We start from the raw sequence: 15,049 nt of genomic DNA on the forward strand, positions 1-15,049 counted from the left end.
GATGGATCTCCACGTCAGAAATGTCAGATATTAGATTTGACCCCGGACGCTGAATCACAGCCAGAAAATATAAGTCTACTGTCAGCCTGAGAGAGCCAGCTTATTAAATAATCTTAGTTGCGTATAATGCTCAGACTGCTTCAATGCTCAATGTGTCTGACCAGTACAATTCCAACAAGTGTTATTATACCAAGGGAAAAACAATGGAAAATGACTGCTTCACAACATCGTCCTGTGACGTTAAAAACCTTGAAATGGAGACATTCTCTTATCTCCTAGCCGTGAAGACAAACTTCCCTTCAAACCACACAATCATAAGAGCAAGGGAATAAGTAAAATTAGTAATATAAAACTTAAAATGGCAAATTAATAATAATACAGCAGATTCAATTATCAAATTAATAAATGATGTAAACAAATTACAATTACATAAACGACTAATGATTATAAATGATTATGAAATTAAATACACAAAAATAAAATAATACAGTTTATAAATAATCTAAATTATTTTTATTTTTTTGTAAATGTAAAAATGCAGAATGTTTTCTGTGCTGTGCGGGTTGTATTTAAGGGTTAAGTTTCGTTTTTTTTTTTTTTTGACACATTTCAGAACCAGGAAACTGTTTCAGCTGTTCAGAGAAAGTGAAACTTATTGAGCTGTTATATTTGTCTTTCGCTCTCTGTGTTCAAATACAGTGAAATGGCAGAAGCCAGTTTTTCTCAGGACCAGTTCAGCTGTCCAGTGTGTCTGGATCTACTGACGAATCCGGTGGCCATTCCCTGTGGACACAGTTTCTGTATGAGTTGTATTACAGCTTGCTGGAATCAGGAGGATCAGAAGGGAGTCTACAGCTGCCCTTCATGCAGACAGGCCTTCACTTCAAGGCCTGCTTTAAATAAAAACACCCTGCTGGCTGAAGTGGTGGAGCAACTGAAGAAGACTAAACTCCAAGCTGCTGTTCCTGCTGAATCTGGAGATGTGGAGTCTGTCATCTGTACTAAAAGAAAACAAAAGAAAGAAAAGAAAACCTCAGGAAGAAAATCTCTGGTGTGTCTTTCATGACAACTGTGAGGGGGGTGAATTTTTTGTATAACTCATCTGTTTAAATTATATTAAGCCTTAAAGTTCTGCATAATTAAGGGCATGGCCACTTGAGTGACATGTGGATTGCCACTAGTGTTAATTTTGTCACCTATTTTTAATTTAGTCTTAGTCTTGTGCCAAATGTCTTTGTTAGTTTTAGTCATATTTAGTCATTCACATATCTTTTTTTGTTAGTCAAGTTTTAGTCGACTAAAAGTCCCATCATTTTAGTCTAGTTTTAGTCAAAAGACAACTCAAGGTATCTTAGTCAAGTTTTAGTCGACTAAAAGTCTCGTCATTTTAGTCTAGTTTTAGTCAAAAGACAACTCAAGGTATCTTAGTCAAGTTTTAGTCGACTAAAAGTCTCGTCATTTTAGTCTAGTTTTAGTCAAAGGAAAACTCAAAATATTGTATGGCAAAATAAGTTACATAAAATGCATATAAGCTGCATAATGTATGTGCCACAACACCATAGCTAACTGGTTGATTTACAGCATAGATGCCTAAAATCAGTATTAGCTTATGAGACGGTGGGCACAAATATCGATTTCGATCTTGATTTAGTATCAATTCATATGTATATAGCCTACTGTACATATAAGGAAAAATAAGTTTGCCTTTTAGCACTATTTTAAACTTTTGGGGGGCTTAAATTATATTTGCTTGCATTCATTACTATTCACTATTATTAACATTTTCAAATTTCACAAATAAGTAAGCAGTTATGATCTGCAATACTATTTTGAGCAACTACATGTATATTTATTAAAGAGCCATACAGGCACCAGTAATGGCATTACAAATGAAAATTTCCCTTTTTCCAGCCACAAAATGACTCTAATTTGCCTCTTTGCATTGAAATTCTCTATTTTAACCCTAATTACTACACTAATTGTAATATAAATAATAAAAATATTAGAAGACAAATGTTTTAAGTGGTCATTAATGGACCATACTAATTGCACAAATAGTAATTAGTACCAAAATAAATATTATTGAACTAAAATATAGGCTATTTATTTCAAAAATAGTTAAGGTGTATGGTCACATTTGACCACCAATGAGTATAAGTGTGACCAATTAGTAAGGAATACCTGAGGGCTAAATAAAATAAAAACATTAATGTTAACAATGTTGCATCTCCATCACTCTCCATAATATAATGATACTGTAAATGTGGTTGACGTAATAATCAATGCACACTATGCTGTACTGTTTACCAAAAATTGCTGCAAACACCTGTATTGTTAAACTGTTAAGCCATTCAAATGTATTGACACAGTGCTAGAAGTATTGAGCGCTCCGGGAACCACGTGACCGCGCGCGCCGCCGCGAGATGACAGGCCGGCAGCAACAGGAGGAGTATGAGACCTGTACTTGAGCAACAGCGCAAACTCTTCCGGAATATTTTGAAAATAATAGAAAGCTATTCTATCTCGTGACGAAAAAGTAGAGATGATTGTAGACGAAAATGAAGAGAGATTTTATCTTAGTTTTTATTTTATGCAAAACATTTTAGTCTTGTCTTTTTTCGTCAACAATAATGCATGTTAATTTTACTTAGTCAGCGTTTTTGGACAATGGTGCAGTCTCGTCATCGTCTCTTCTTCGTCATGGAAAAAAAGGTTGTTGACGAACATATTTAGTCTCTTCTCGTCTGACGAAATTAACATTAATTACCACTATGGTCGAGCTAGGCGTGCGTGTTTTCAGCAACTAGCCACCTCAGCTCCACCCACATCCCGCCTCTTTGCCCATTTTCTGTTATCCGGGTGTGACACGTGGTGACACGCAACTAACATGGCAACGGCCAACATTTAGGCTTCAAAACTGCTCTTCGGGAACCTACGTGTGATGTCACGGACACTACCTCCATATTTTTTTACAGCCTATGCTTCTATAGTTAGTACTCATTCGCGTGAGGTTGCTGTGCTGCGTGCTTTGTGTGCATTGCCTGCGAGCAGAGCTCACGTTGAGGGAGCTGCCTGTGCACATTGTGAGCATCTGCCGCTCAGAATGCTCCACACCCGCCTGGCCCTGTTTGATGAGGCAGGCCAGGCTCCCACTCCCCGTAGTTCGGATCACCGGTTCAGATTGTGGGGGTCGCACATGGAGCAGGTAGAGGAGCTTGAGACGACTCAGGACCTTTCTCTGCCCTCGCTTCCCGATTCCTTCGCCCCCATTCAGGATACGGAAGCCTGCTCTGCAGCGTTTTCCGCCCCAAGGAAGAGCCTGATGTTGGGATTGTCTCTTCGCGCCACCAAGGAGATGGCACACGCAATCAGACTTCTACCCAATGTGTCTCAGTGGGTCCTGCGTACTGTGAAAAAAGGCTACAGGATCCAGTTCGGGTCCCGCCCACTGAGGTTCAGCGGTATTTAAAAGACTGTTGTGGACCCCAAGCAGGATTGGGTACTGGAAAAAGTACAGTCCCTCTTGGCAAAGTAGGCCAAAGAGCTCATTCCTCCTCCTGAGAGGGAATCCCAAGTTCTACAGCCAGTACTTCATTGTTCCACAAGAAGGATGGGGGGGGGTTGCATCTGATTTTAGATCTTCCACACTTGAATCGGTCTCTGAGTAGATTCAATATTTTATCTATTCCACTCATTGGGTGTCAGATCAAGTCAGAGGACTGGTTTGTCACATAGACCGTAAAAAATATGGACGACGCGACTTCATTGACTTCCGCTGACCAAAGTTGAAGCTTTCATAGGCCCGCTCACGGCGCTGACATCTTGGGACCGAGTCTGCGCAGTAGCGATCTCGGGACCGGAGTTGCGCAGTAGAGAACAGGAAGTAGAGGCGCGATTATCAAAAGCCCGCCCACACTCTCGCAGATGCAGAACAATTCATTATGTTGGTGTGAAATAAACAGTTATGGAAGTGTAGAAATTAAAGCTAAAGCTCCAATCTCCTCCCAAAAATCCAGAAAAAAGTCAGTTAGTGCCTCAGTGACAAGTTCATTCAGAGAAGCCGTCAATCTCAGCTGTCAATCATGACGTCACACCCCTCGTTTTTATAGCATCAAATAACTCACTAAAACTAAACTTATTTAAAAAACGAACACTTGAAATGAAATTATTGTAATAAAAACTGCCTAAAATGACAGAAACCATCTTTAGGAAACAATTATTTGAAGTGTAATTAAATTGTTTAGTGTGTCTCGCGCCCATTCTAATACATGGAGAGGCGGGGTTTAGGAGCTATACTGGGACCGGCCACCGGGGGGCGATCGAGGCGCGAAAGCTTCAATTTCTGACTGAAGCACTACAGGCTTGGTTTGTCACGATAGATCTAATATGACGCTTACTCTCATATTTCCATCCTTCAACAACACAGGAAGATCCTGCAGTTTGTTTTTGAGGGCGAAATGTTCCAATATCAAGTGCTTCCATTCAGCCTAGCACTATCACCTCGCACCTTTACCAAATGCATGGATTCAGAACTGGGTCCCTTGAGACTAGAGGGCATTCATGCTCTCAATTATATAGACAACATATTGTTTGATTCTAACTCAATCACAGGAGATGGCTGTCGCTCAGGGTGATGTATATCCCTGGGGACCAGAATGTGGGGGCAGTCGTCCTGTTGAGGCAGGGACTGAGGACCAGGGAATGGGGACTCCACCCTGAGATGGTGGAGTTAATCTGGAAGGTGTATGGCCAAGTGGAAGTGGATCTTTTTGAATCTTGAGAGACAACCCACTGTCCGCTATGGTTTTCCCTCATGCATCCAGCCCCGTACATTTCCCCTGATCACTCTGTTTCTGAGCGGGTCGGGTGAGACGGGATCAATCTACTACTGGTAGCTCCATTCTGGCCAGCCTGAGTCTGGTCTTCAGATCTCATAGCACTCGTCGAAGGTCAGCCATGGGAGATTTGGTTCAGGAGGGACCTACTCTCGCAGGACAGAGGCACAATCTATCAACCCCGGTGGAAGCTATGGGTCTGGCCCCTGAGAGGGACCAGCTTTTATCTCTCAACTGAGGTTGTTGAGAACATCCTAAACTCTAGGGCTCCCTCCACAATGAAACTTAAAGTGGAATGTGTTCAATTTATGATGCAGAGAGCATCAGTTGGACACATTTAACAGCCCAGTGGCTTCAGTGCTGGAGTTCCTTCAAGACTGTTTCTCTGTTGGTCTTTCCCTGTCCACACTTAAGGTCTATGTGGTGGCATAGTTGCCTTCCATGCACCATTAAGTGATGGACCTTTGGGGAGGCATCACTTGGTTGTATGTTTCCTTCGTGGTGCCTTGGGGATGAGGCCTGCGGCTCATGTCAGCGTCCCAGTTTGGGACCTGGCTGTGGTTCTAGAAGGGTTATCCCTGGCACCCATTTAACCCATAGAGTCTGTATCAGAGAAGTTCCTAACCTTCAAGATGGCTTTCTTGCTGCTCATTATGTCCTTTAAGAGAGTGGGGGACTTAAAGGCCCTTTCTGTCTCTCCCTCCTGTCTGGAGTTAGCTGTTCTTCACCCTAGACCAGGCGAATGTACCAACTATCATGGCTCATTCTATAGTTGTGCAGGCCCATGTGTTGGTGGACCAAGAGAAACTTCACTTGTGCCCTGTTAGCGCCCTAGTAGCTTATGTGTATAGGTCCTCTCGTTGGAGAAAGTCGGACCAGTTACTAGAGGGTTTTGGGTCACCTAGGAAGGGTTCCCCGGCCTCAAAGCAGTCTATTAGAAAATGGATTGTCGAGGCAATCTCTTTGGCTTACAAGGCACGCCTTCGCCTCTGCTAATCAGGGCAAATTCTACTAAAAGTATGGCATCTTCTAAAGCCCTGTTAAAGCCCCAGTTATTACAGAGAGGTGTTCCCCATAGTGCATTATCAGGAAGCAAGAGTTACAGTTGTAACCCGAGACGTTTTATTTGTTTTTGTGTCCAGATGATTTTAAAAGAGCAACAGTTCCAGCAGAGAATCCAACAGAGAGAGAAAGATCTTGAGGAGTTGAGAGAGGCTATGGAGTCTCATAAGGTGAGTTTGGAGAAGAACAGAAGTTTAGACTCTCTTCCAGTGTCAGAGCTCTTTCAGCCCCACTGAAGCCTATTGTGATCCACAGGCCGTATGAGGCAACAGTAAGAGCTGATTGTGATGTGTGTCCTAACAGCGTTCTGCAGAGACAGCAACGGAGGACAGTGAGAGGATCTTTACTGAGCTGTTCCGCTCCATTGAGAAAATCTGCTCTGAGGTGACACCGCGGATCAGAGAGCAGGAAAAGGCTGCAGTAAGTCGAGCTGAAGGACGTGTGGAGCAACTGGAGTTGGAGATTAAGGATCTGAGGAGGAGAGAGACTGAGCTGGAGCTGCTTTCACGCACACGTCATTTCCGAAAGGTAACAGAGATCTGAAATACAGGACAGTAGTTTTAGCAACACCTTACCATTAGAGACTTTCTTCATTTTAATTTTATTTTTATACTCACACAGCTTAACAAACTGTTAACAGTTTTATACTTTAGTGCTTAACTCAGTCTGCACCGTTTGTGCTACTAACATGAATGATACATCAAATCATGTGGCTTTTTGAGAAAAGGTGATGCTATTACTTTTCTTAACCATTATGATTTTCACCTGATGGATGATAAAATGCATAAAAAGGAATTGATTAACATTTACATTGTATTCCATTTAAACATAGTGGATTTCTAAGATTATGGAAATTACTAGAACAGAAATGCTAGACTAGACCTGAAGAGCCCAGTAGAACATCATTAAAATAATACAAGACACAACTTTTGCAAATAAAGCATAGATAATAAACAAGCAGAGTAAACATTTTCTAGTCAGGAAGGTTTTTGTTTGGTATCTTTATTGTTTGTGTTTATTTCTTCCTGTAGAGTTTCCGGTCTCTCTCTGAACCTCCTGAATCTACAGATGAACCCAGCATCACTGTGAGATCTCTCCTCTCTTTTGATGATGTGGGAAAGTCTGTGTCTCAGTTGAAAGAAAAACTGCAGGATTTCTGTAGAGAGGAGATAGACAAGATATCTGGCAGAGGTAAAGAAGCATTTATTTACCCTTATGCTGCGTTCGCACAGAACGCGAATAGAGCGTCTGGAGCGAGTGATTTCCATGTTAAGTCAATGTAAAGACGCATCTGGAGTTCCTGCGGCGCGATGGACGCGATTTCGCCTTATTCGCGCGTCCATTGAGCGTCTTGATTTTATTTGGGGCTTTTTGTGCATTCACGCGTTTGAAGTGAATTTGCGTCTAACGCCAGAGTTGAAAAATCTGAACTTTGGCGTCTGTTCGTGGCGCGTTAACCAATCAGGAGCCTGCTCATGATAAACAGCGGCAGACCTGCCCGCTCGATTCTCGCTCCAATGCAGGGGGCACAACAGGGGGGCTTCTCAATTCTTATTCGTGCATCCTCGTTTCCTTTCCTTGCATCCTTCCCTCGCATCCTGAAGGGGTGGAAATAAGACGCGAGGAAAGGAAGCTGTTTGATTCACTTGAATTGAATCAAGTGAAATTATATATCCCCGCTCCCTTTAGCGTCACTTCACGCTTCACTTTTTCTTGTGCTTTGATATAATTCTGCAACTGTCAATTGTTGTCATTTCACATACATTTGTGTCTTGTACATGTAAACATAATAATGATAATAATGAATAAACTGTGCCAAGATGTGAAGGGGGAGGAGAATGAATATGTGCATCACTTTTAGTCGATAAAACACTTCCTGCTCAGGAAGCCTCCTCGATCCTCGCCTCCTCGTGGTGCAAGTAGAGAATTGAGATGTCCTACAAGATGGCTGAGCTCGGTCGATTTCCGGGTCATAGGATGGAGGATGGAGGAGCGAGGAAACGAGGAGTGATATTGAGAAGCACAACGGTCATCAAACTGGGCGTGGCCGTCATCCAGGTGCAGCTCCTAGAGTAAGTGGTTAAACTCGCCAAACTGGATACGCCTTCAGAGGGTCTGATGGACCTAAGTACGGTGACGCTGACCCCTACGCCGTAGTTCTGCTCTCCAGAGCATATACAGAGCGGGGAATCTCTCGATGAATGCTCGATCAACATCAGCCATCTCGCAAACAGACAATCGCCTAGCACTTGCCCCTCCCACTTGTCCCTTTCGCCTCGAACGCGCGTCTATTTTGCTTCAAATACTCGATTTATACGTGCGTCCTACACGCTGTGGATGCACGAGTGCATTCAAAAGCGTCCAACTAGACGCGATAAGATGCGAATTTGATGCTCTATTCGCATTCAGTGTGAACGCAGCATTAGACAACATATATTAAGAACTTTTTATGGGAACTATACTAATTATTTCTGTTTAATTTCTTAGTAACATACATTGAAATTATTCCCACCAATGAACCCAAGATCAGGGAGGAGTTCCTGCAATGTAAGACACAATGAGCACATTTACATTTTCATTAAAATATTATTTAGTATGTGTATTAAACCATTTAAATTACAAAGACAATTGGGATGTCCTCATTATACATATATTTTTGTGGTTTCCTATATTCTGAGACCATTTTTGGTATTTCGGCCCAACAACAATATGACTTTTTAGTGTTTGACTGTGCATTAGTGGTGGTGGGGATCCAACCAAAGGTCCATGTTTCCATCCAAAGTTGTGAATTTAACTTAATCTAACAAATTTGGAATATTGCATAAAACATTTGCAAATAAAGCATAACTTTAATCATAAAATAAACAACAAAACGAAAGTAAAGTAAAGCGGCAGTCCCTCATGGACGAATGCTGCATATAAACACAATAAAACACAACATAAAGTCCCAACCTGGTCATCTCTCATCAATCCTCCTTTTATCCTTCCGGAGCTCCTCCGTGAGACTTGAGACCAGTGTGGCACGTATACCAAAATGTGCATAAAAGTTGGTGGATGGAAACATGGGTATTGATACACCAAAATGGAGGATTAATAAAGGATTTTGTGTTTATTTCCATTAGATTCCAGTCAATTCACTCTAGATCCAAACACAGCGAATAAACACCTCCAACTGTATGAGGGGAACAGAGTGGTTACTTTCACTGCCAGTGTCCAGCAGTATCCTGATCATCCAGACAGATTTCATTATTATCCTCAGGTGCTGTGCAGAGAGAGTGTGTGTGGACGCTGTTACTGGGAGCTTGAGTGGAGTGGGAGTGGATTTGTGTGTATATCAGTGTCTTATATGTACATCAACAGGAAGGGAAAGAGAGATGAGTGTGTGTTTGGATGTAATGATCAGTCCTGGAGTTTGGTCTGCTCTACCTCCAGATGCTCATTCATTCACAATGACAGTAATACCGAACTCCCTGTACCTCCCAGCCGCTGTAGGATAGGAGTGTATGTGGATCACAGAGCAGGAACTCTGTCCTTCTACAGCGTCTCTGACACGATGAGCCTCATCCACAGAGTCCAGACCACATTCACTCAGCCGCTCTATCCTGGGATTGGGGTTATAAATGGGTCAGCAGTAAAACTGTGCGATTTAACACAATAGATCACAGAGAGCCGACTGCAATGTATATTTGAGTTATAAATCAGGAACAGTGAGATGTTATTATGGAGTTTAGTTGACTAACATTTCAACACGTCAAGTAACAAAGTCAAATTTTCTCTAAGAGCAGGGGCCTATACCATGAAGCCGGTTTAGCTGTCTAGCCAGATATGTTTAAGCTTAGTTTGTGCTAATCCTGGGTTTTAGGTACTATTAATGTGGTTTGGCATTTAGCTGTGTTCATCTTCATAGTAACTTACGCTCCACGGCTGACCTGCTCCAGGGCAGGTGATGTTCTGGGTAAGACATCTCAAACTGAAATGGGACCAATCAGCTGTGAGCAAAGTGACACGCCCACTTTTTCTACTCCAAATTAAAGATCCCTACATAGCAAATGGTTTTTAATGACTAAAGCGTCTGGCTTTTAACAATGCTTATTTATAGTAATAATAATTCTAAATGAGTTAGATATCATTTATGTAATTATTATACCCTTAATCAATTACACATGTATCATTTTAGTTAATCAATTAAAGGATTAGTTCACTTTTAAATAAACCTTTGCTGATAATTTACTCACCCCCATGTCATCCAAGATGTCCATGTCTTTCTTTCTAAAGTCGAAAAGAAATTAAGCTTTTTGATGAAAACATTCCAGGATCGTTCTCCATATAATGGACTTCAGTGGGCTCCAAATGGTTCAAGGTCCAAATGACAGTTTCCGTGCAGCTTCAAAGGGCTTTAAACGATACCAGACGATGAATAAGGGTCTTATCTAGGGAAATGATCCGTTTCTGCGAGAAACCGAGCAGTATTTATGCTATTATTTTACCTCTTAACAGATGAACGTGATCATCTCTGAGCTCCGCCATAACTTCCACTAAGTGAGGTCAAAATATAGATGTATACGTAGATGCCTCATTAGCGCTTGCACGGATCAGTAGAATGAGTTATCTACGATCGATATATCTATGACCAGGCTCATATTTGACCTCACTTAGCGGAACTTATGGCGGAGCTCAGAGATGATCACATAATAATAGCATAAATAGTGCTCGGTTTCTCACAGAAGCTGATCGTTTCCCTAGATAAGACCCTTATTCATTGTTTGGTATCGTTTAAAGCCCTTTGAAGCTGCACTGAAACTGTCATTTGGACCTTGAACCGTTTGGAGCCCATTGAAGTCCATTATATGGAAAACGATCCTGGAATGTTTTCATCAAAAAGCTTAATTTCTTTTCGACTGCAGAAAGAAAGACATGGACATCTTGGATGACATGGGGGTGAGTAAATTATCAGCAAAAGTTTATTTAAAAGTGAACTAATCCTTTAAGGCCTATATAAGGTCATACAAATAAGCTTTAAAATCAATAAATAAAGCTATAAAATTTTCTTAAAGTTGTCCTCTTTCATAGACAGCTCTTTTCTTCTTGCTGTGTAAATTTGTTTAAATTCTTAATATGTTTCAATCGTGTAATATTCTGCAGAAGAGGAAGTGAATCTCAGATTCACTGATCCACAGCGTGTGATTGGCTGTTCACTACTGATGTCACAGCTAAACTCCTAAACTCAGGATCAAAGCTGCTGATGATGATCAGCATCATGGGACCAACAAAGGCATAATAGATTGGTTTGGTTTTGTCAATTTGAAACTAATCCTGTAACCCTGAGTTTGTTAAACTACTATCATGGTACAGGCCCCTGGTGAAGAATAAATGGAAAGAATACTAGCAGAAACAACACAAATATCAGAGTGATGATAGTAATGTAAGATGATTGCATTAAAGTTTATTTGATATTACCCCCCCTTACTGCCTCACCCCCAAATTAATTTCCTCATTAGTCCTAATTAATAGGGGTGAGCAGAACACAACCTAACGTGGGACTAAACATGCAGTGCATCCCATTTCGCATACTATCCAATTAGTATGTCCCAAATCGTATAGTATATTGAAATGAGTATTCCCAGATTATCTACTTTTCAGTTAAGAATCCGAAGTGCAGATCCGTGCTCACTCTAACGGGTAATATTGCCCATAACCCATTGCAACCCTGTTGGACGAAGATTCGATCAGAACTACAAACACAGATAAATGTGTTTAAAAAACTACAAACATGGCGGATGTGCAAGTCCGATGGTTAAGCAGAGAGGTTTAGATAAAGGGGTTTGAGTGATTAATAATCAGTTTAAACTTTTAATAATCACAAATGAACTTAAGTGCATCATTATATTTAAATTGAAAACAACTGAATAACTGAATATGGGGGATTTTAACTGTGATGATGATTGACTGGGCAGTTTAAACAGTGACAGGGTGCACGTAACTAAGCAACAGAGCTGTCCATTATAGATGATGAAGTAGTATTATACTCCTACTCTTCTGTTACACACTCAAAAGTGTGTACTTTTTATTCACAAAAAGAGTACACTTTTAGGGCGTAGTACAAGTAGGCAACTTCGAATGCAGCAATGGTTTAAATGGTTTCACACATGTCAAGTCAAGTCAAGTCAACTTTATTTATATAGCGCTTTTAACAATGTAGATTGTTTCAAAGCAGCTTTACAGTGTTAAACAGGAAAATAATGCAGCATAATTTTATTCAGCTGTATAGCCATTCTGGAAAAAACACTGATGTCATCAGTTCATTTCAATTATCATACAGTGACAGTGTGGGCTTTAGATCAATAATTCGATCAGTAATTTAGTTTAAATGGTTAATTTAGTTTATTAAGTAGATTTATTTCGATGTTTAGTTGAAAAATTTAGTGCTAGCAGGACAAAACTTAGTGTATTTACTAGTTGCCATATCAACACTATATAAAGAAAAAACTATCTTCTGAAGATATCCCTGAACTATAGCCAATACTACTATTTAAATAACTAGCCTATATATTATCTATATAATATAACTAAATTAACTATAGCCAAAGTAAATTTCTTACGGAAGTTAATTTTACATCTCAGTTTCAGTGCTTATTTAAAACAAGACAAATCTGCGATTTTAATCTCCAATCAGTTTTTTAGCAGCTTAGATATTTCTTTAATGCTTAACTAACTAGGTGAAGACACCAGCTGTTAGGTTTAAGTCCCAGTTGCGCAGATGGAGCACGTTGTTAGAATGTTTGTTTATGAATTCTATTGAGAAACCATGAGAAACAGGGGCCGGATTCACGAAAATCTTCTTAAGAAAGAAGTTAAATTCTAAGAAGTTCATAAGAATGTTCCTAAGTGAAATTCTTGAAAAATTCTTAAGTTCTCAAATATTTTCTTAAGAACATCTTAATTTTTTACTTAAGAAGAAAAAGAAAGGTGTTATTTGGTGTTATTTTATTGAAAGGTGTTACTGAAGACTCACTGAATGAAAAACACCTCAAAGCTCGTCGTTTTGCGCTTCCTGCAGATTACTGTAGATATCATAATAAGTGTGCAGACTATTTTCGTCGATAAGACTATTAACATTCTTAAGAATGTTTTGTGAATCCGGCCCCAGGTTTGTGTTGGTCAATGGCGCAGTCTTTTTCAGGTCCTCAAAATAGCAACGCGCCAACAATGCGCCTGAACACACCTGGTTTTCAGACCAGCACGCCCATGGGTGAACAGATGGACGCGAGTGCATTTGCTATTTGAACAACGTGGTGCTCGACGTGAAAATGAGAATTGCGTCGGGCTGAAACTAGCAAAAAACACTTGCGTTGCGCCTGGTGTCGCATTGCGCCGGGTGTATGATAGCGCCCTGAGAGTTCAAACGTAAAGCAAAGAAATGTAAAGCATTCTCGCTCGTCTATTTGTGTCCTGAGAGCTGTGTGTGGAGGGAGAGAGGGGTGTGTTGTGAATGCGTTTCATCTTCTATTTGCCCACATGGTTTTGAATCATGCTGATTAGCTGTGTTTTGCGTTTGTTCATTGTCAAACTCCAAAATTAATTTTATTAAAAAAGCCATTGTTTTATGTGAAAAGGTTCATTCTTTTATTGCAACTTATAAAGTGTGTCTTGTATATATTTGATTAGATCAGATAACCTACCTATGGGGCATGTTGTCACATTTCACTTCCATTCTTTTGGGGAAAATAAAGAAAAAAAATATACACTGTATGAAACAAAACCAGATATTTGTACTAGACGTGTGCAATTAATGTGGAAAAAAATACTCCCAGCAAGCAATTTTGCATTTAAAAGAAGTCTAATAGCCGTACAAACACAGCCCTCTAGGCTAAATCAAGGCTAAATTTTGTCCGTCAGTGAAAATTGAATAGACGTCTAACCAAAACCCAAGAGTAGACTAGTCATCTAGAACATGAACATGTCAAAGAAACCAAACACCTTGTAATCACTGTTGACTTTGCTCACATGATAATCTCTCAAGTTATTTTGGCAAAAACGACATGTAACAAAATTCAAGGTTATTTTGGCTAGAAGTGGGTTACTCATAGCCGGACTATATCGGGTCTATAGATAAGCGAGAAGGTGACAAACTGAGAAAATCAAAAAGTATTAGGTTGTGTACAATGATTTTTGCACACCTCTGTACATGTACCAATCATTGCAGCATTCTGCTGTGTAATGATTTATAAACACCTACATTGGTAGATTAGGGATGGGCAACATGGTACTGATGGCCACTGCCCTGCAGAGTGTAGTTCCATCCCTAATCAAACACACCTGCCAGGATTTTCAAGCAATCCTGAAGACAGGTTAGATTTTTCAGGTGTGATCTTTTCATATGTTTATTGTTTGTTTGATTACTATGTGCACATTTATGTCGTTTAATAGTTGTCTTGTTTTGAAGCATTTTGTATTTTCTTGTTCTTTGTAAAAAAAACAAACACATTATGTTTATCTTCTGCATCTTCTGCAGTTGCACAATAGACAGGAATGTCTTGTACTAGACTCTGTGTTCTTCCCTGTTGGACTCAAGCCAGACTTTTCAAGCACTAACCCAATGGTTTCCTGTCCAATGGCCTGATGTATAAACGTTGCAATTTTCCCTGCACAAATCAGGGTTTATTTAAAAACAACTTAGAATAAATATGTGTATACCGTTCGCAAACTCTAAAGTATAATAACCTACATATGCATTAAAATCTTTCAGGTGGACACGAGTTCAGTTTGAGTTAAATAATAAACTATGGATCAAACCCAGATTGATTTTTGTGATTGTCACAGTTCATACTGTTTTCATCGCAGTTTCATTTTCATGGACTTTTAGTTTGTTATTTTCAGTCACGTGTTTCCTTTGTTCAAGTTTCCCGCCAGTTTTCAGTTGTCATGGTGATTCATTTGATCTGTACAGGTGTTTGTCATATGTTTCATTTACCATGTATTTAAGTTGCAGTCTTTTCAGTGTTTAGTTGTCTGGTATTGTCTCGCTTTGTTTGGATTGTTATTTGCCTGCCTATGAGTTCTTTAATAAATCCTGTTTTATTTTATAATCTTCTTTGGATGAGCGTTACAGAGCGATTGCTGTACCTAATATAAATTGTGTTGGATTTGTTTAG

General features: G+C 40.0%; 1 protein-coding gene across 1 annotated transcript; it reads left to right on the forward strand.

Moving 5' to 3' along the window:
- Window positions 1-634: 634 nt before the first annotated feature.
- On the forward strand, window positions 635-9,672 carry LOC307129423 (tripartite motif-containing protein 16-like protein). Its single transcript, XM_079821822.1, has 6 exons — window positions 635-1,051; window positions 5,978-6,067; window positions 6,201-6,425; window positions 6,929-7,088; window positions 8,385-8,444; window positions 9,020-9,672. Exons 1-6 carry the CDS (start codon window positions 704-706, stop codon window positions 9,553-9,555), a joined length of 1,419 nt encoding a protein of 472 aa, XP_079677948.1. The 5' UTR covers window positions 635-703; the 3' UTR covers window positions 9,556-9,672.
- Window positions 9,673-15,049: the final 5,377 nt, after the last annotated feature.

Source organism: Gobio gobio, assembly GCF_949357685.1.
Source record: "Gobio gobio genome assembly, chromosome: 7".
Lineage (NCBI taxonomy): Eukaryota > Metazoa > Chordata > Actinopteri > Cypriniformes > Gobionidae > Gobio > Gobio gobio.